The 21143-nt window shown below is 43.0% G+C and overlaps 1 protein-coding gene across 2 annotated transcripts in view; it reads left to right on the plus strand.

The window, feature by feature from the left end:
• The first annotated feature begins 6680 nt into the window (after positions 1–6680).
• LHX8 (LIM homeobox 8) overlaps positions 6681–21143 on the plus strand; it is a 43759-nt gene continuing 29296 nt past the window's right edge. Inside the window, exons 1-6 of one of the 2 annotated variants that reach the window (XM_020794709.3) lie at positions 6681–6781; positions 9106–9201; positions 9916–10080; positions 13852–13973; positions 18775–18995; positions 20370–20473. In XM_020794709.3, coding sequence (XP_020650368.1) covers positions 6701–6781; positions 9106–9201; positions 9916–10080; positions 13852–13973; positions 18775–18995; positions 20370–20473 — 789 coding nt within the window. In that variant the 5' untranslated portion in view covers positions 6681–6700. Of the gene's footprint in view, positions 6782–6935; positions 7553–9105; positions 9202–9915; positions 10081–13851; positions 13974–18774; positions 18996–20369; positions 20474–21143 lie in introns of those variants that run through there. The other variant, XM_020794711.3, reaches the window with a different exon arrangement.

The raw sequence follows: 21143 nt of genomic DNA on the forward strand, positions 1-21143 counted from the left end.
ACACTATAGGCTACCGCGCACGAAAGTTTCTGCCAAATGTAACTTGTTTCTCTTGCAGAGGTCACAAGACGTTGTTCTTTTCGCTGCAATTGTCGTGATGAACGGAAATAATATATCAGGATAATTTATTCCAGCCAGAAGAGCTGGTAGGTTAACATCGCAGTCCTATACGCGGACCCTGTTCACAAGATACAAGGGTTATACATAGTCTGAAGGGAACATCCTGTCGATGGTGTACCGCAAGAGGTTCACCTTCTGAACGACATCCCTGCCACCTTTTTGACAAGGTACACCTTCTTTCACAGCCACCTCGGGGCATTGTTGCAACCGGTTCTTGTTCAGTTGCGATTATCAGTTGTTGGGCGCTGAAGGCAGACTTTGCCACCTTCCTTTAAGGTCCTTCTTTCTTGTAGACGAAGAGCAGCGGATGAGAAAGGGCAGCCCGAGGGCATCGGCTGTGGGTGAACCCCAGCCGGCATCCTCGAGTGCAGCAAACTTTGTCGCAGCTCACCCATCCTCAATTTTTCACATACAAGAAAAAGAACCTTTAAAAAAAAAAACTTATTTGTTTCTAAGCGATTGGGCGAGGCGGAGAAGTCTTGCGGGAGACTCCGAAATGAAAGACTTGTTTGCAGTAAAGTCCACTTCATGCCCCACGAAACAGGTTTGGGGGCGAAGGAGTCGCAGCTTAATCTTAAGCATGTAACCTTGCAAATGAGCGCAACCGGGGCTTGCTCCGAAGTAAATAGGCGGAGAATTGCTGTGTGCTGAACCATACCTGTGTCGCGGATTCCTATAGCTAACAGAGACAAAATTCTCTCTATTTCCAGCCCAGGACTCTTTCCTAACATGGGGCTAATTGTGATTGCCTTTTACGCTGGGGCAAGACTTTGTGCTGCTGTTCTCGCCACTTGCTTTGCCATAAGGAAACTGACCGGGTTAGACAGCTAAAGGGTTAACGGCGTCCCCAGGAAATGCCCTCCGTGGGAGGCGGGAGAAAGCAGCGCAAGGCGGAGCCCCGAAGTTAAAGCAGGATACTTCTTTAGACAGCTTAAATACAGGCTTCCTGATGGCCAAATTATTTTCCCTTGATTCTATCTCATTTCCGATCTCGTCGTCCTCTACCAGTCATTAGTCCTCCTTTCCCAACAGATGAAAGAAGCCTAAGACCACCCCCTCGGGGAAACGGTGAAGGAGCACATATGCGCTTGTGTTGGGGGACGGATTGTCGAGGCTTAGGAAGGCCAGCTCTGTAATTCAGGTGAAGGCAGAAAAACAGGGGTTTACTTGCCCCAAGGCGGTAGCGAGAGACGACCCGAGTCAACTGAGCTAGTTAGTGAGCCTGAAATTGCAAACCCATAACCACTTTCATTGCTGGAGTAAGCCAACCCCCCTCCCTCACGCAGGGAAATTTGCTTCTGAGTAGACATGGCTAGGACTGCCCTGTTGAATCCTGGTGCTTCTCTCCTTTCCAAGGAACTCCTCTTGCTTTTCCCTCCCACCCTGGCTTTGTAGGTTTGTTTTTGGTGATCAAGGTGGATTGGAAAGGATGGCCTTGGTGATCAATCTGGATCAGAAAGGATGGCGAATAGGGCATGGACAATGGTGGAGGTGTAGCTTTGGTTGCAGGGGGGATTTGGTCTTCTTCTAGATGTCTGTCCCTCAACTCACACCAACACGGCCCATTGCTCCCAAACATCTGGAAAGCCACATGTTTACTATCTCTGGTGTTATGTGACCTTTGAAGAATTAGTAGCCTCCATAAAGTCCTTTCATCAACAGCCCTGCTCAGCTCTTGAAAACTCAAGGACTGTGGATCCTTTAACTGAGTTAACCCATCTCTTATTTGGTCTTCCTATTTTGCTGCTCTTCCCAGCTTTTCCAGTTAGTCTAGTCTTCTTGTGGTGTGCCAAAAGATAGATTCAGATTAGATATGTTTGCTCCTAGGGAGAATTCCAGCTAGGACCCACTTCATCTTTCTGGTGGTCCACAATATCCGCAAAGCTCTCCTTTAGCACCACATTTCATAAAAAAAACAATTCTTTTCCTGTCAACCTTCTTCACTGTCCAGCTTCATATCCGTACAAAGGAATCAGGAGTACTACAGAATGACAAAGGCATGGGGAATTGTTATGTTACTTCTCTTCATTATGTGGACTGATTTCTCAAGGAGGATAGTGGGGAAGAAAAGTGGCAGAGCTGAGCTATTTCTGATAATTTACCACATGTAAATTCCTAGTCTTACTGTCAAAATCCACCTTTTATGGCCCTCCTCTCTGGAAGTGCTATGAACTTCCATGGAAGAAGGGACAGCAGCTAGATCTGTGTTGAATAAGATACTTGAAACTAATGAAGCAGAGCCCAGAGGTTCATAGTGGGAAAGGCCAAAGGTCTTCCTATTATTTTTCATTCCTGTTGCGGTAGAGTGATAACAACCACAGGACTGGCCCATAGACAGGGACTCTATATAGACTCGATGACAATGTGAGAAAGATGGATTGAACAGGGAAAATGATGATGTGTAGTAATGAAGATGAACAAGAGGAGTCTGACAGGCAATAAAAGATAAAGCAGAGGTTGACTAAGGATGTGACTACATTGTCTGAAAAATCCAAGAGTTGTCTTTGAGTATTATTCTATCAATTCATGTCATGTTCTCTTTGTGTCACTGCTCTCATTCTCATGGGGCAGCCTTGATTGAATTGGGTTGATTCAGTGCAGAGGACCACACCACTCTTTAAATTGCCTTGAATAATCCACTCGTGTGTCTGTCCTGACTCTGCCTGCATTCCATTCTTGTCCATATCTGTCTTGTCTGCAGTTTTTGTTTGTCCAAACATTTGCAGTGGGAATTACTTTTTTTTGTTCCTTTGAATTTGTGAGTAATTTTCCCTCTTTTTTATTCTATGTGGCATAGTGCTATATCACTGTTGTAGATAGTGTATTTTTCTGCAGTTGAAATTTCTTTCACATCTCCTTTGACAACCTACTTTTAACTATAGACCTTCCTGTGCAAAGCTTGCAAATGCAAAGCTTGCAAATGCAATAGTAAAGAAAGACAGCATAGAGGGAGGGGTGCATGCCAAAAAGAATGCAGTTGTAAGAAAGAAAAAAGAGAGAGGAAAACAAAGGAACTGGCATGTCTTCATACAGAGAAGCTAAAGCCACAGGATGGAAGGCATACCACATGCCAATAGCAAGCCAGAAAGACTCTAGCACCTATGTGATGCAATGCTAAGGTTAAAAATATTTTTTTTTAAGGGAAAGAGTTTGAACAGCAGTCATAATTGCTGATTTCCCAATGGGACAGCATCCTGCACCATCTCAAACGCATCATCAAGACATCAGCACACGGAATTCCCCTGCACACATAATATGACAACATAGCCATTCACATAACCAAAAATGATGCTTTTTAAAAAACCAGCATGATGTAGAGTGATTTAAAAGAAAAAACCTCCTGATGGGTGTTCAAAAAGAAATAATTCCTTTTTTTAAAAAATGTGAGTTTTGTCTGCACTTACAATAATGTCCTGAAGTGAGGAAATTCTGGATCTATTTGCATGCTAAACCCAGAGTAATTAGAGGAGTATACTGCAATGAGGTTGCTCCCTAAGTTTCTTTTTGAGACGACTGCTTTCAGAATTCTACAGACTGCATGACCCATTGGCTATGCCGGCTGGGGATTGTGGGAGCTGTCCAAAAGAACTTTTCCAGGTTCTGGGATAAAATTAGCTAGCAGGATATATCTATCGGAGAATTTAGAATTCTCTCCTGTAGTTCTCCGGTGCAGAATGCTAAGCTGGCCAAACTACAAACCCCAGCGTTCCACGGGACGGAACCACGGCAGTCAAGAGTGGTATCAAAGCATTATGATGACTTCCTCGGGTAGAGGCTCTCCAAGTACTGTTGGTCTGTTACTTCCAGATATCCCTCATTATCAGCTATTTTGGCTAGGTTCAGCAAAACTAGGCTAGATTCCGTTTTCCCACATGGAAAGCAAGCATAGAAGGTTTTAATGACGAATCCGCTGAAATCCTGAATAATCTAAAATATTCTTTTCCATAGGTGCCTCCTAACTGGGCACGGGGCACGCCTGCCCCCTGAAACTGGGGCGGGGAGGTGAGGCTCTTCGAGCCTGGTCCACAACGGCCTCCCTTTATGTGATAGCGGGGGAGGTCAAGGCAACCTTTAAAGATCCGGCTCCCGGCCTGTGTTTCCTGCTGAAACCGAAGCGAGACCAAACGGTCCAGGCTTAATCTCTCTGTTTAGGCATTTTGGGAAACAGCTATTTTTTTGCCAACTAAGAGAGGAGAAAGCTAGGGACTCAGGCAAGGGAAGAAACCCTGGGACAGAGGAATGATGAACCCGTTCAGTCCCCGCACCTTCAAAGGGTAGCCGGGTTTTCTCTAGATTTCCCCCCCCCCACCCTCCTATCAGCCGAACGCTTTCCCAGGGATGGCGCGCTCCGACCTCGGAGCAATCAGAGGGCAGGACCAGGGGTGCTTCTGGCGCCCAGCCAACAACGACGGCCCGCTATGCCTCGCAGGGTTTGCCGAGGCCCACCAAGTCCCACCTTGTTCCGATCCACCGTGGGCTCTCACGCCTCTTGTGTCCCTGGGCGTTGCCAACCACGGTCTCCACGCAATGAAAACCGCCTCCTAATTTAACTTTGCCAAGGTTCCCTGCAAGGTCGCCTTCTGAGCTTGATCTCTTTCTGAAAAGTTTGGTTTGGGTGCTAAGGCAAGGAACAGGACGACAGTCGTCCTTAGGCGCAGAGCTTTCTGCGAGTAAATCACGTCGCACTTACTTCGGGGTAAGGCATGGGGTACAGCTCCGATCGGGGGGAGTTTTTTCGGGCTTTCTAAATAACTGCCCATGAACCAATTTGAAGAAACATTCATTCCCCCCCACACACACACACATTTCAGCCAGCTCATGAGGTCCTAAAGAGGAGACCATTCACTGGGTAAAGAGAAGAAAAGCTAAGCGATTTAGGATTCTGCAGAACTGCGCTTTTCATCTTGAGACGACAGGCTGGCTCAGAAGGGCAACCAGCAACAAGCCCCTTGTTGGGCCTTCTCTAATACACCAAGATAACTAGCTCTCATCTCCCAGATCTCTTTTAAAAAGCGTCCTCCTGGAATATTGATTTGCGTCGGGCCTGCTTCCAAATTAAGACGTTTAGGATCGTAGCCAAAGGCGAGCATGCTGGCTACTGACTTAACCACTGGATTCCGTGAGGAGACACGAGAGCAGCTCGTGCTGCGTACCTGCAGGCCCATCCACGCTTATCTAAAAGGGAGCCCGAGCTGATAATATCACAACAAAGAATACAACATTCGAATTATTCATAATTGCAACACCTTAGAATGTTGTTCTTACTAAAACCTTGCGGAAAGAATGAGGCGATTTTCTATTTGGGACCTTTCTGTCCAACACTCCCTCTCTAGTTAAAAGTAACTCATCGCAAGGAGAAAGGAATCCTCTTCATTTCGGAGGACCAAATAGCAAGTCGCTTCTTTGACACCACCCGAGAGAAAAAGAGAGCCAGAAGAACAGAGAGAGAGAGAGAGAGAGAGAGAGAAGGAGGCTAATGCACAGCACATGGATGCGATTGCCTTGGGCGCTTTCCCGGGAGCGAAAGAGTCGTCGGATTCCCCCCACCTGTTCGATGCGAGAAGCGGCTTCAATCTTTGTCTTTCAGGCCGGCGCGGCCCAGGAAGCATCTGGGTTGGCTTGCCAACAGATCATCGCGCACTCACAGAACTAATAAGTGTGGGCACCAAATCGGGCTTCGCGAGGCCGAGCTGTTCCAGGCCCTCTCATAGATGCAGCGGGCGGCCACTTCTCGCCCACCCCCCAACCACCGTTCCAAGTTAATTAGCCCGCATTTGATACTCTCCGGCGTGATTTCCCAAACCACGTCTGGGGGCTGCTCAGATGTTCTATCTTTTTCCCTTAATGAGACAGTTTTTATAACAGCGGCACGCAGGGAGCCGTCTAAAGAGAAAGCGCGAGGTGTCTTTTCGTCCCAGCTTGCGCCAATCGGTCTTGCTGCCTCTGTTCCGTCGGGCTTGGCTTTCTTTCGCCAGGGGCTCACGCAGAAGGGGGGAGGGAGCGAGGAGCAGCGGAAGGTTTGGTGCAGTAGGATGGAAACGGGGTGGCGGGGCGGGGGGGGGGTGTGATCACTGAAGTAGCTAATCCAAAATTAATATACTCCGGACCTTTTTTTTTTAAAGCAGCTCCCTGGAGTGAATTTACTTGTAGCGATAAAGATCTGAACATGTACAGAAGGCGGGTTTTACGCAAGGAGGTGAGGCTTGAACAGCCAGCCAAGCATCTCCCGCTCGCTCTTTTTTGGGGGGAGGTCCCACCCACTTGAAAACAAAACTTTTTTTTCCTCGAAGGTCTGACATCAGTGAAGTAGGGAAGAGAGCTCAGGAAGAGGTTTGCCAGGGAAGTTGCGAATAGCAGAGGCCTGGAAGGAAGAACAGCAGACAGACAGACAGACAGACAGACAGACAAAAAGGGAGGGTTGGGGAGGGTGTTTATTTTCCTCTCCTTCCTCTCGTTTTCTTTTTTTCAAGAACCCGTCGAAATTGCTCCTTGTTCTTTTCTTCTTCTTTTTTTTTTCCTGTGCGGGGGAGCGCCGTCCTTTCTGGAGTGGGTATGCGAGAAGCGCTTCCCAGTCTGTGCCATGTATTGGAAGAGTAACCAGATGTTTGTGTGTAAACTGGACGATAAGGACGTGCCGGCGCTTCGTATTGCGACGGAGAAGGTGAGCCGCTCTGCTTCCCCTCTTCGCTGCCCGAAGACCCAAGTCCTCTCATTAGGCGGATCGCCTTTGGTGTAATTTTGACTCGGGAGTGGATTCGAATGTGACTCCAACCTCTGACAGCTACGATGCCGTTTGCTCCGGAGCAGTTCCATTTGTTTCAATGGGACTATTTCGCGTTGCGTGGCTTGTCCGTCGCAGCTTAGAAACTTCCAGGAATCTTTTTATTGTTTTTAAGTAACCGCCCCCCCTTCTTTTATCGCATCTGCCTCTTTAACGCGATTTTTGTTGTATCGGAAGAGTCTTTCCCTTCCATTCCTCGGAAGGCAAACCGTCACGGTTTCACTTAAGGCCAGCAAACGTTACAGCCGGCTGGCAAGGATTTACCGAAGCAAGCGGGGGAAAGCGACAGTTTTGACTGTACATAAAGCAAACAAGTTGACAAACAAGAGCCGTAGCTTTTCAGAGAAAAAGAAAATGTCAGTTCAGTAGGAAAGCGCTCCAGGGGAAAAAATGGAATATTTAGGGCGTGGAAGACTGGCACCTCTTCAACCTCTTACTCTGGAGTAGTCCCTTCACTTTTAAGCCGTCACAAATTTCAGGATTCTAAGTTTTTCTTTTTCTGATTTTGCTTCGAACTACTTAAGGCTAAATAAATAAATAATTTCTAGTGCGCAGGCTCCTTTGGCTTTTAAATACATATCGTGGCGATCAACAAGCCAGGGTCAAAATCTTCAAAATTCGTTCTGTTGCCTTCGATGGGACTGCTCCGGGGTAAGTGATTGTTACAGTGTTCAGCCAAGAAATAAATCCTCGTGGACCCTTATCACCTGGTTGTTTTTAAATTAATAGTGAAGACATTTGTCCGATAAATTGTGTTAAGAAATTTCAGTATAAAATGTCTTTGTTAACTGTGGGGGGGGGCGATATTTAAAATTGTTAAAAGAATTTAAGCCAAATTGTGCTACTTAGCGATAAGTCGGACTTAGCAGGAAAAAAAGGTGGGTTGTTGTTTTTTAAAGAGGTCCTTCCGTGATTTTTTGGGATCGCGTCGCTCCTGCGGAAACCCTCCTGCCTTGTTAAGTGTGCGGCCCTGCGGGCCGACGGCACTAACTCGGAAAGATAAGTCCTTGGATGTATCTAGATGCTCTTAAGAGGAAGTTCTGCTGAATTATTTCGGACCTGCAAAAGCCGGTTGCAAGTAGTCCAGGCAGTTAAAAGGATTTCGGTGGGATTACCATGGAGTAAATGGATGGAGAATTGGGTGCATCTTCCAGGGGATACCATGAAACCGTCGTCCTGGAAACGATCTCTTTGGCTTCCATGGGTTTATACTTGAGAGTTAGGCATTTATAGATCCATTGGCGAGAGCGATCATTCCCATATTCCTTTTCAGTTGATTTCCCTAAAGCCACCGCGAAATCTCTCCTTAACAGCCCCGATTCCGCTGGTGAAGGAGTCCTTATTAATCTGCTTTAACTGGTCTTCCGGCGATGTTGTATAGCTTCAGTTCGGTTCCTGTTTAGCTATGGAAGGACATTGGGCTGGACTGGGGAACTGGCCACAGAGAATGCGGGGGGGGGGAGCTTTCTCCGACTCTAAATTCAACTCGTCCTAAAGATAAGAGGTCTGTGAGAGAGATGGGGGCAAAGGTCTTCTTTTGGCCCTATTCACCCTCAGTCCCGCAACCTCCCCGGCATGTCAAGCACCCTTAAGTACACACCCCTCCCACCCACCTACCTTCCCTCCCATTGACCGACGGGGCAATTGTTTTTAATGACTCCCCAATTGAATTCAGCTGGCTGGTTTCCATTCGTCTTCTCCTTCTTCCCTCTCTCCCTTTCACGTAAGGTGTCCCCCCACCTCTTTTTTCACGCTTAAAAAGAAATAAAAAAAATAATTTGCGAGTCTAGAAAAGATCTCGGCCTGTTGACTCGGACTCGAGAGCGAGTTCAAGTGGCCATTTACACCTCAGAGGCCCCTTGCTGAAAGTGCCTGGCGAGCGGTGATTGCTGCGAGCCGTCCCAGGGCCGCCCCAAACTGAAGCTTTATTTTTTTTTTCATTCAAATCGCGCCCAGCACCAGCGCCGGGAAGATTTTTGGGGCGGCTGCGATTAGCGCTCAAGGGCCCCCTTGGAGCACTTTGCCTCAGGGCCGGCTTCGCCTTGCAAATTGCCCTTGTTTAGCTTGGGTTGGAGACGAGCAGACGGTCTGTACAAGCCGTCCCCCTCTCAACCTCCGTCCGGGGCTGGTGCGGGAGAGCCCCCCGGCTCGGTTTCCTCCGCGGCCTTCGGCGCACTCAGCTGTCTGGTGGTCTCTCTTCGTAGCTCCCGAGGCTAATGGCTGAGGAGTGTGGGCGAGTAGCAGCCGTGGCTGCCGCGGTGACAGGAAGGAGGAGGAAAAGCGCCGGAGAGACCGGGCTGGTGAGTAAACGAGAGAGAGAGAGAGAGACCTCGCGGCTCCCCTCGTGAGGTTCGGAGGAGCCCGCGGGGCTATTTCCTCAGGTAAATGGGGGAAGGTGGACTGCAGCGGACCCAGCACGGAACGGCTCGGGCGGGGGGCGGCGGCGGCGGCGGCGGCGACCCTCTCTGTGGAGAAGTTGCCAGCGTGAGGGAAAGCTCCAGCGTAGCCCCGCAGAGGCGAGGAAGAGCAGCGTGAGGGCCCCGCGTGACTCCCAGCCTGGGAAGTCCGCGCGGGTTCGACTTGCCGCCCAGCCTGGGCAGGGAACTCATTGGGTGGCCTTCCGGGCGGGCAGCCCTTTCCCCTGCCCTCTCCGCCCCTCGAGTGGGATATTGTGAGGTAAAAAAAAAAAAAAAAAAAAAAAAAAGACAAACACTGACGAAGTGGCCGAGGCGCCAAAGGAATAGCGCTCGGCAACAGTCCCGTACCAGAAATATGTCCTGTTTCACCCGTTTCGCTTAGCATGAAATAACCTTATCTGTGTGTGGGGGGGGTGGTCCTTGAGGGAGAGAGAGGGCAAGTCTTGGTGGAGGGGAGCAGGGGTCCTGGCGGCCCTTTTCCTCCACAGCCAGGTGGTTCCTGGCGGGAGCCTCCTCAGGAGACGGAGACCCACCGAAACGGAGGGCGCGGAAGGAAAAGATCCTGACCCTCGGGCTGTGTGTGTTTCCGTGCGGCAGGTGAGCCCGGAGGCGGCCGGAGACGAGGACTCGTGCTCTTCCTCCACCCCTCTGTCGCCGTCGTCTTCGCCTCGCTCGCTGGCCTCCGGCTCGGGGGGCTGCGCGCCCAGCAAGTGCGTCTGTAACAGTTGCGGCCTGGAGATCATCGATAAATACCTGCTCAAGGTGAGCGACCCCTGGGCGCGCTCCCGCACAGCCCCCCCCCCCCCCGCTGTGTACAAGCAAGAGAAGAACAGGAGGTTCACCATCATCTCCTATCGCAGGACAAGCCCCGCAGTTTTTAACACAGGGAGGGGCAATGAGATGTTGCATTTCCTGTCCGGTGCTCCTAGGAAGGTTAAGCCAGGCAAGGCAGCAGGTTTTTAAGAACTTCTCGCTTAGTTATAGAATACTTTATTTAAAATAAGTTCGCTTTGAAAAGATCCCAATAAAGTGGCGAGGGGGGGCAACTTGGTGTGAATTTGCTATTCAGTCACACTGTAATAAACAGCTTTTAGAGTAACTCTCACTCATTTCATTGGGAACAAACTTTGATTAAATTTGCTTGACTCCATCCCTTTGGAACTTTATGACCCTCTTCCTTGAAATAAGATAAAGTGTGGTGTAGCGCACTAGCAGGATACGTTGGTTCAAATTCTGGCTTGCACATGGAAACTCAGTGAGATTTGGCAATGTTAAAACCCCTCCTTAAATAGTTTGTATACCTTGAAACCTGATTAGGGTAAGCATAAGTCAGATGCAACTTGGTGGCACATAACACATGCCCCTTGAAGTAAAATAACTTATTTCAATGTACTTGCATGTTTAATAGGGAGATAAGCTGAAAGTACTGTCAATCCACAGATATTACAGTTGTACCATTTCAATGAAAATGGTTTCACTGACTAGTATGTTAACATTAATCTTTAACCATTAAATGATCACAAGAACACTGCACATCTAGAATTTTTTGGCTGTTGTTTAAATCTGAACCACGTGCTGGACAGACTTTTAAAACTCAGAATTATGTTCTCGTGGTTTTGTCCATTTTAGTACTCTGCTATATTCAAATGCAATTCTCTGCACAGTTTATGAATGCCATGTGTGTACTATGTCACGGATTTGTAGCCACTAATCTAAACCGAAACCTGGTTTTGTTCTTAAAAGCCCAATAATTTGGATTTCACAGTCATCAGACTGTTAAGTTCAGTAATTGCTTTCTTGTAGAAGCTCAAAATTTAGCTATTTTCAAAACTAGGGGAAAGTATTTTAAATGACACTTTGTAGGGTTTGGTTTGCTTCACTCTTTTTGAAACCCTTAATTAGTGTAAATAATCTGAAGAGGCAAGTTAAATAAAAAGAAATTTAGGGATTGCAACATCTTGGTAGTTTCTTATTTTAATGTTTCAATTTCCCCCACTGTTTTGTTTTTTTGCTAAATGGAACTGTTGGCAAGTGAAATCAGTCTTTGCTTGGCTTAATAGAGATTTTTAGTTATTCTTTCACTTCTGTTAAATGTCCTAAGGTGGGTTGTTCAGGGAGAGCTAATCACTCAGTACTATGTGTGTATAGTATAAAAGTCTTATGATATTCTAAGCATGCTAGGGAAGATAAAGTATTTTGTTTATAATCATCCAAATTTGGAAAAAAAAATTAAAATCCATAATGATCATTGCCACTAGCTTTGAAAAAGAATCAAAATGGAGGTGTTAAAAATTGTACTGTTTTGAGATGCAGATACATGAACTGATATTAGATCTGATGTTTCTGCTAATTTCATATTTGAATTCATAAAATATACTATTTAGAAATAGAAATATCAAGACTTCACCTTTTTCATGACTATTAATCTTTATCTTTGTGCTAATAATCCCCCGATCCTCCTAGTACACAATATGTTAGGAGCCACAATATGTTAATTAATAACTTCCTTAATTATTTTAGTCAAATGAAACCTCTATGGAATAGTTTTATCTGAGAACTGAAGGATATGGAAACTGATTATTTTTCCATTGAAGGGCAGTTTTACAGTATGAAATACTAGAGGGTCCCACGTCCCTTTCACTTCCAATACAAGACTTAGTGCAAGGTGCTAGTAAGTCTTTTAAAAAACAGCACAGTTGGGAAGTTTTGATTTCAGCTCACTACTGTTAGAACAACTTATCTAACAGGCATGGGCACTGACTGGGGATGATGAAAAATATAGTTGCACACATAAAGGTTGTGTTACATTGTACTTTACTGCTGAAGTCTACCAGCATGGAAAGACATTTACCAGAGGCAGTTGGCAGAGATAAACCCTGAGCCATCTATAATCAGTCCACATTGGCAATAGCATTTATATTCATTGGAAGCTTAGACAATATTCTTTCAATGTTGTTTGCAGGTACATCAATTTCATTCTAGTAGCCCTCCCCCTAATTAAGTTACCTATATGACTGTTGTATCAAAAATTCTGAACTGTGGCTAAAGATAGTACAGGATTATATGACAAATGTTACAATGGCAATAAAAAGAAACAATAGCATACTATATTTCCCCATTCAAATGGTGAATTTAGTAATGGATTAGTAATTAACAATATAAAATATCTAATTTCTCCAGCTTTCTCATCTCTCTCGCTCAAAGAGAGGAGTTGTGTTTTGAAACCTTATCATACGGCATGTTAAATTCTCATTTTGTAGATTTTTATCTATAAGCTTGATATGTGACTGCCAACATCACTGATGAAGCTATAATGTACAATGCTATTTGCCACAAGAGCTTTCATACTTGTTTTGTGAACCAAGGACTGAGGCTTCATTGAAGCCAAGAATATGCAAAACTGTACCTATTCTCTTAAAAAGTAGTAGACATCCCATTTTCTAGCCTGTTTAGAAGATGTCCACTCATAGTTTAGTCCCATGTTCCCAGTGTATATCTTATCAATTTAATGAAGATGCTTACTAAAATTAGCCAATTAAAATATATTTTTCTGTGTGAAAAACTATAAAAATAATACAGTGACTTGCTGGCTTAAAGACAGAGATGGTTCATCTGCTTATCAACTAATACAGCTAAACTGTGCATAATCCATAGTTAATGCTGCATGCACAAACATCTGCCATGATTACTTCACTTTCTCACTTACTAAATTGTTAGCTCCATGGTCAAAACTCATCTTTAGCATAATTCACAGTTACTTAATATCAAACGTTACCATTTTATTTGACTAAGCAGTTCAGTTGTGATTTATGCCATGTTGCTTCTTCCCATGACTAACAAAGCTTACATTGAATGGTTATTCCAAAAGATAGAGCATCCAAAGTTGTGTCCAGTCTTGCAAATAGCTTTTGCCTTGGAGCTTGACTGCATCAGTTCATTCATGTGACCTTGCACTGTGAATTGTGCAAGGAGCTCATGAGCTATCATCTTCTTATCTGCAATGTTCACTATGGTTCCACCCTGATCAAAATTGTACACATTTTCGTGCATGAAAATAAGTGCCTCTCAGAAGAGGCACTAACGTCCCATTTATTTATTCAGCCAAATTTTGTAATGATACTCCATGTGCTACGTATCCTCCCTGTACTGCTGTGTCTTTGGATAAGAAAGAAAGAGAAAAAGAGAGAAACCCTTAAGGATGACTTTGTATTGTTCTGATCAATCAAAACATTGACCCAAAAAGCAAAAAACTGTTTTTGGACTTCGACAAACATATTCTTCTTTCTTCAAATAATGGATCAAATGGTATTCCTGTATGAAAAATTGCTTGCACTGGGATGTGTGTTAGAAAACAATGAGTTAATTGTATGCCTCTTGCGTGTATGATACTGTTGGTGTCACAGTGACTTCTGTCTGTGCTTTCCCATAAAACATGGTGAGTCTCAGAGTTCTTCCGTGCTCATTGTAAGTTCCACTTTGTTAAAGTTCTGTTTGCAGAGAGAACTAAAATCATTTCTTTCCCCCCCTTCTTAGGTAAATGATTTGTGCTGGCATGTGCGCTGCCTCTCTTGCAGTGTATGCAGGACCTCTTTAGGAAGGCACACCAGCTGTTATATCAAAGACAAAGACATTTTCTGCAAATTGGACTATTTCAGGTATACTATACATCTCATAGATGTATTAATATTTTGAATACTTTTTGAAAATATTCATGTAGACTCCGTTGCATGTTTGCTCTGTGCATTTATGCATGAGTATCCCCAGTGGAGATGGTCTTATCTGTACTATATTGCTTTTAACAATATATATTGGTGTGACTTGAATTGTGTCCATTGAAATAAATGCAGCAGAAATAGTTTATCAGTATTGGGATGTTGATTTGGGTAGACAACCCATTTGTCTGATGGGTTCTTTTAGAATGGAAGGCATAATTTATGTTCTACCTGAAAGGATTTTAGTACAAAGAGAAAGGTTGGGCCTTGACAGGTCCTTTGTACGTGTGTTTTGTGAACCCACTTTTTTTATTCTGTCAGATTCCTCACCTTTTATGTTTCTACCCAGCTTTATTGGTTGGCTGCAGCTTAGTGGTAGTTTTTTGTGTTTTGTTTTGTTGCTTTTTGTTTGTTTTTTTTGTTTTTGTGTTGTGCAGTTTCTGATCTGGTAGCTTTCTGGAGCTGGTAGACAAGAAGATTCTGATGGCAGCCCTGCCCTGGGAATATATGATGTCCATTGCTATGCCATTGCTATGGCATAGCAATGGAAAATCTATTTTGCTGAACTCTAATTCCTGTCATTCCCCATAAATGGTCCTGCTGACTATGTCTGATGGGAGGTATAGATCCTGGCATCTCTGATGGGTCATAGGCTCTCTGGATCTACTTTGTTATCATCTTGAGTGTAGCTAAGTAGGCTCTGCTTGCTTGTCTGTCTTTGATGGATGTCATCCCCATTCACCTGTGAAATGGTTGTCCCTTTGCATCTTAAAAAAAATCACACAGGAGAGAGTATGAGTTGAGAAGACGAATACTCTTTCAAACCAGCTATCTTCCAACTTTCCTTAGGCATTAGGGAAGAAAGTTGCAGGCTGCTACATTTCTTCCACCGGACTCCTGGCTTCCATTTGCTGAAGGCTGATGCATGTATACTAGTCTTGGATGCCAGTGTTGACAGGCAGCTTGAGGAGAGCACTTCTATGCAATGTTTATCCTTTCCAGTTTGGTGGGCTTTATGAGGTTACACTGGATTTTCCAGAATAATTCAGGGGTCCCTCCCTTTCATTCTGCATTCTACCACTAGCCTGATCTGTTTCCCTGCCCAACAGATCATAGAGTGACTATACCAATAGGCAAAGTAATAACCACATATTGTAAATCTTAAGTAAACTCTGAAGTCTGGCATGCATTTTCAGCTGCTCAATAAAATTTCATTGTTTAGGAGTAGAATGTTTCAAGTGCATGTTTTCACTTTTAATCTTTCCTGTGGTGCCTGGGAGTGCTATGATTTGTGAAATAGGAAAAATAAAATCAGGACTTGTCACAATCTGAACTCCCTTGCTGTTTAACAAAGAAGTTAAACGTCTTCATTTGGCAGCCATCAAATTGCTATCTTCATCGTTGGCGATGAAGAATGTGCTGCTCCTACACATTTTGTTCTCATTCTTTTCTTCTCTGATTTAATAATTATGTAACTCAAAGCTTGTATACCGCACTGTCGTTATTGGCCAGATTGTGCCTTAAGAAAACAATAATCAGCCAGTTGACTGCAATAGACATTGTCTGGGTGCATTAAATACAAGCCCCCATGAGAAGAAAAATCCACACATTCCCAGGAAACTGAGTGTAAAAGATGGTTTTAATTCTCTTGCTGACATCAGTGCAGTGCTTCATGCCCACAGGTCCTAAAAACATTTTGCTGCAATTGCAGATTTGTAAGTTGGTGTAAATCAGTGGTGGCCTAGGGTCTGCACATATAAGTTCCCCAAGGTTGTTTTTATATGCCTCAGTTTTTCCTGACCCTTGCTTTTTCCGGTTAAAAAAAAGAAATGAGTTGCAGCTCCTTGAAGCTTTCAGGAGTGGTGATTTGGCTTTTAAATAGGTCAGAGGGCCACTCTACATCCTTTAACTCCCCCAGATATCTATTTTTAAAAATATGAAGGGGACTTCTAGCCACCTCCACGTTTGCTTTAGCATTTTGGGTTGTGTGTGTGGCCCTGAGATGATCCTGGGGCAAAAAAATGGTCCTTGGTTCTGCCCAACTTGCCAACCCCTGTTAGATTTTTTTAAAAAAATCTAACAGTCTGCTTGATTAAGGTAAAGCACAATTGAAAGGGTATTAATACCTATTGTGGCCAAAATCCTACTGCACAATTATGCTCATGCAATTTGAGCTTGTGCATACGGTAGTTGCACTTTGTCTGAAGTGGAACTGCCATTCCTGAAACACTTCCACTGGAATACTGTGCAATTGTTCTAGTGGGGGACACACAACTGATTGCACAATTTGATAGTATCATCCAGTGGTGCCCAACCTTTGGACCCCAGATGGCATAATCCCTTGTTTCCAGGTGTAACACCCATCATACATATGCCAATATTAACTTTACATTACATTGGCTTGAACAGAATGTTGGCTGTTGTTTAGTGTCATGAAATATTTGCTAACAAATCTTTCATTTTGCTGTTTGCATCTACCTTCCAGAATTAGGGTTTGTTCCTCCTCCATCACTAAAGTACTTGTGTTGCACTTCCAATGTAATGGGGTAGTGAAATATTACTATAATGTCTTCAGTGCTCCCAAATATATTAAGTCAGAATATGGAAATACTTTACTGCTAGTGTAAAGCTTTTGCAGAAGCTTTCCATTCTAAATAAGCCTAATGAGTTTGTTGAACATTTTAAATAAAGCTCTGAAACCAGTTTTAAGTGGCTAAATACTATTAGTGAAGCCTTCAAATATGAGAAACTGTGAGATGTTTACCTGATCTTGAAAACAGTGCTGGACACTCCGTTGCATTGCTTGTGACATTTTCAGGCAGTAGTTCTAGTGTACTCCTTAGCATGTAGAGTATCTTAACACCCTGAGCTTATCTTTCTGTTTTGATGTTAACAAAGAATAGTGTCAAACCATCAAAAGAGGTTTGCTCTCAAACTTGCATCTTTCTCTTACCAGCCATGCTCGGTTCATCTGGATTACTGTAATACACTGTACAGGTCTCCACTTGAAGAATATTATCTAGAGCAGGCTGCTGGGAGCATATTACTTACTTATTCCTGAGGTGTGTGAAAACTAATTCATCTCAAGATCTTAATGTAGGATATAGTGGTAGCTGATTGTGGGTCCTATACCTCCAGTTTGTTGAATGGCAGGGCAGAATGATTTGTATGAAACAGAAGATTTCCTGTTCAGGCCTCCCAATTCACTTTGAGACCACAGTGAGTGGGGAAACTTAAAGCCTGCCACATCCCAGATCAAGTCCCAGTGCTTCCTTTTGAGTAAGAGAAAAACTGGCTGCAGCTGCATGTAATGTATTAAGGCTAACTTTTTCTTTGGCTACTGGTATTGAATTACAATGCTCTTCTGTAATCAGATTACTATGATTACCTTTTGCAGTGTTACAGTTTGGTTTATATTAGTTGAATTTACGTAAATTTTATTTTGCTACTTTTTGCTCCAGCCTTTCTACTAAAGCATAAAATGGATAGCAAGAATAATTAAAACTACTTAAAATTATAAATATATAATCCCAAAGGTGGTGGATTACACTGTGCATTTAAGTTATGATGGTAATTCATATTGTTTGATGTATAGTTTTGTGGGTTTTTTTGTTTAAAATAAAAAAATAGAACAACTTAAACAAATTAAAAATAAATTGGACAATAAAACTATTAAGGTATCAAAGCAAAACTATTTAAATCATAATAATCAGTAAACATAACAATTTAGAAAGCCAATGATTTTAATAGGAATTACATTAGTACCAGACTTTCCACATTGATTATGATGGGGCATGATTGCAGTTAATTTAATCTGGACCCAATTTTATGTACCTGAAGGAATACCTGTTGTTATATACTCCATTGTCTGAGCTCAGGCAGTACCTTGTTATGGCTTTGTACCTCTATGTGATGTAAACAGGCTTGGAACAAGGCCTTTTCAGCTATCATACCTATTGGATCCAAACCACCTGTTAATTTAAAGACATTTGGGTAGCTAGCTATGTCTTTTTTTTCCTGTTCAGAGTCAGCATAGGAAATCTGATTGGGTCTGGGATTCAACATGGAGAGTGGGAGGTTCTAATTCTTTGCCCCCTACGTGGATGAAACTTACCAAACTCGTTACCCTAGGAAAATCTTTCTAACCAACAACATACCTTCTCTTTGGGCTGTTTAAAACTTGACTGCTGGGATTAATGTTTCCTGGAGTTAGCTAGCTGTTTTTTACTTCTAGTGCCAAGTTAAAATGCTTTTCTTCTATAATCAGATTATTGTTCTTATCTTTTGTACCCGTTATAATTGGCTTTTTATTACTTAGTGCTTTTTAATATTAAATATGGCCTATCTGATTATATGATGGATTCCAACACAGAATGGGAAGAACAAAACTTTAAAAAGTTAGCATTTGCTTTATAAGTAGAGCATTAACACCACATATATGACCTAACAAGGCTTTTAGGATGACTGACCTCAAAGCAACCTGGCTGTCCATATGTGCTCCTTCTATTCTCTTAAGAAGCTTTGGAAGGCATAAGGAATTGGATGTGAAAAGTCACAAAACAATTTTTCATCTTTTTTTGTTGAATTATATCAATAGGAATTAATTAATGCAGTATTCAGTAACACAGGTAGACTTTACTATGCATTCTAGCTAAAATAAAGTTGCCATACCTCACCTGAGTGGCAATTAAATGGAGTGCCTTCTATAATGCATTACAACTTCTTGTTGTTGTTGTTGTTCTAGACGTTATGGAACTCGTTGCTCCCGCTGTGGCAGACACATCCATTCTACTGACTGGGTCCGAAGAGCCAAGGGGAATGTGTATCACTTGGCATGCTTTGCCTGCTTCTCCTGCAAAAGGCAGCTTTCCACAGGAGAAGAATTTGCTTTGGTTGAAGAAAAAGTCCTTTGTAGGGTACATTATGACTGCATGTTGGATAATCTGAAAAGAGAGGTCGAAAATGGTAAATCTTGGTTTTGTTGTTAGGCTGTCTTATGCCTTGTTCCATCTCCTGGCCCCCATGTTGAGACAATTCTTGGAAAGATTTCTGGAAACCAATTAATCTGTTGAGTTGTTATGTAATTTGTGTATGATGATCTAGGGCCTATAGAAACCCATGAGCGGATGGCCATCTGGAGTTCTCACTTGTCTGCTAAGGAAAAGCTTGACTTGACTCCATTTCTGTCTAGTACAGCATAACAAAATTATCTTTGCCCAACAGAGCACTTCTGATTGGCAGTTACTCATGTTAGTATAAAATAACTGTTTTGTTTGCATTCTGCTACTCAAGTATTACGTTCTAATGAATACAACAAGCTTTTCTTGGGGACAAGGAAGAATCGCTTAAACACTATTGCTATTGTTTCAGTAATGAGGTATCTATGGCTTTTTTCAGAGCATAGTAGTCAGAGTCAACTGTATGTATTTGTCTCCCAAGCAATCTAGTTTGATATAGTTTCAAAGCAATGAAAGAATCCAGAATTTATCACTGGATACCTTAGCCTTGCTTGTCTGAATTCAGTCCTTGACCAAAAAGAAAAAAAGTGCTGGAATTAGATTGCACAAACTAATGCAAATGTGAGATTTTTTCGCTACTTATCTCTTCCTAATTGCAAAATAAAACTCATTTTCAACACATACCGTGCTCATTTCTGGTAGCTCATTGATTCCCCCTAATAAAGGTCTTTGCTTGCGGTCAGGCCTGCAACACTGAATTGCACTGGACTGCCACTGAAACACTGCTTAAATTAGGGAGGAACAAATTCTACCCATTGGTGTGAGTACTCAAACTCTAAATTAATACCATACTCAAAATAAGGAAAAGCTGATATTTAATATGCTTCAGGTGAAATCCCATTCCATAACTTGCTCTCTGTAAGGATGATGACTTCAAAATAAAATATTTCCAGTCTCTTATTCCCCCCACTCCTTCCCCAACAAAGGATTCTGTGACTGTAGTGGAATCCTTTTCATTGTTGGGAAGTCATTGGGGGTTGTGCAATGGTGAGATCCTTTAATTATCAAAAAAATTGCCATTGCCAGTGTTAGCTTAATTACTGAAAAATGCCACTGCTAGTAAAGACTCCCCCATCTGTACCTCACAGCTTCTCAACAATGAAGCAGATTCCATGGAAGCTTTGGGAGCTTCAAGAGAGGAGGATGACCCTTTTTAAAAAATTGTGTCGTAACTGAAGATGTCAGCCTTACATGACATAATTTACAGAATATGATTTCAGTTTCCAAATGCTAGTAGCAAATTCTAATGCAATCTTTGTAACAAATGGCTGATATCAGTGCTAGCAATCTTTGGACTTTGTTGTCTTCTTTTTAATTTCAGGGAATGGTATTAGTGTAGAAGGTGCGTTATTAACAGAACAAGATGTTAATCATCCAAAACCAGCAAAAAGAGCTCGGACGAGTTTCACGGCAGATCAGCTGCAGGTAGAGCCCTGGCGTGCTAGAATGCTGTAATCAAAGTCAGCTGTGGGGTGCTGTAAGTGAAAAGAGGGGGAGAATGTAGCAATTTTATGCTGTGCATAGTTCAAAAATTCTGTTCAAACTACCCAGATAGAAAGAAACCGTTCTATCTGCTGCAGACAATTTATCTTGGTATTTAAGACATAGCATGTTTCTGGGATATTCTTCCAAGCTTTAGCTGTTTCATATGAAATAGTTGTTTGTGCTTTTCTATTTCCCCAAAGGCAACTGGTAATTCTGTAGAGTGGAAATGTAAATGCTGATCTTTTTTGATCACTTGATGAAATTCATTAAGTGAGACATTTACATCACTACATGTAATTACAATAGGAGACTAAATAGTTTCAGACCTATGTAATATGAAGAGGGACATTAGGAAATGTTCAGAATATGGCTTTACAGGCAACATTCAGCTTTTCTGTGTCTTAAATTTCACTAGAGATGCTACAGCAAGTGGCAGTTTAACTTCTGGCTTAAGAGCAAGCGGAATATTATGTTCAAATTGGCAGACATTACAGCCTCAGTGATGGTGGGGTTACTATGACCTTGGCTGTAAGGCACGGTGTCCAGAAGAGCCCCCCTCATGGTAGTATTCTTCCAGAAAAGTTTTCCTAATAGTCCACATCACTGAGAA

Source organism: Pogona vitticeps, chromosome 4 (genome assembly GCF_051106095.1).
Source record: "Pogona vitticeps strain Pit_001003342236 chromosome 4, PviZW2.1, whole genome shotgun sequence".
In the NCBI taxonomy this organism is placed as follows: domain Eukaryota; kingdom Metazoa; phylum Chordata; class Lepidosauria; order Squamata; family Agamidae; genus Pogona; species Pogona vitticeps.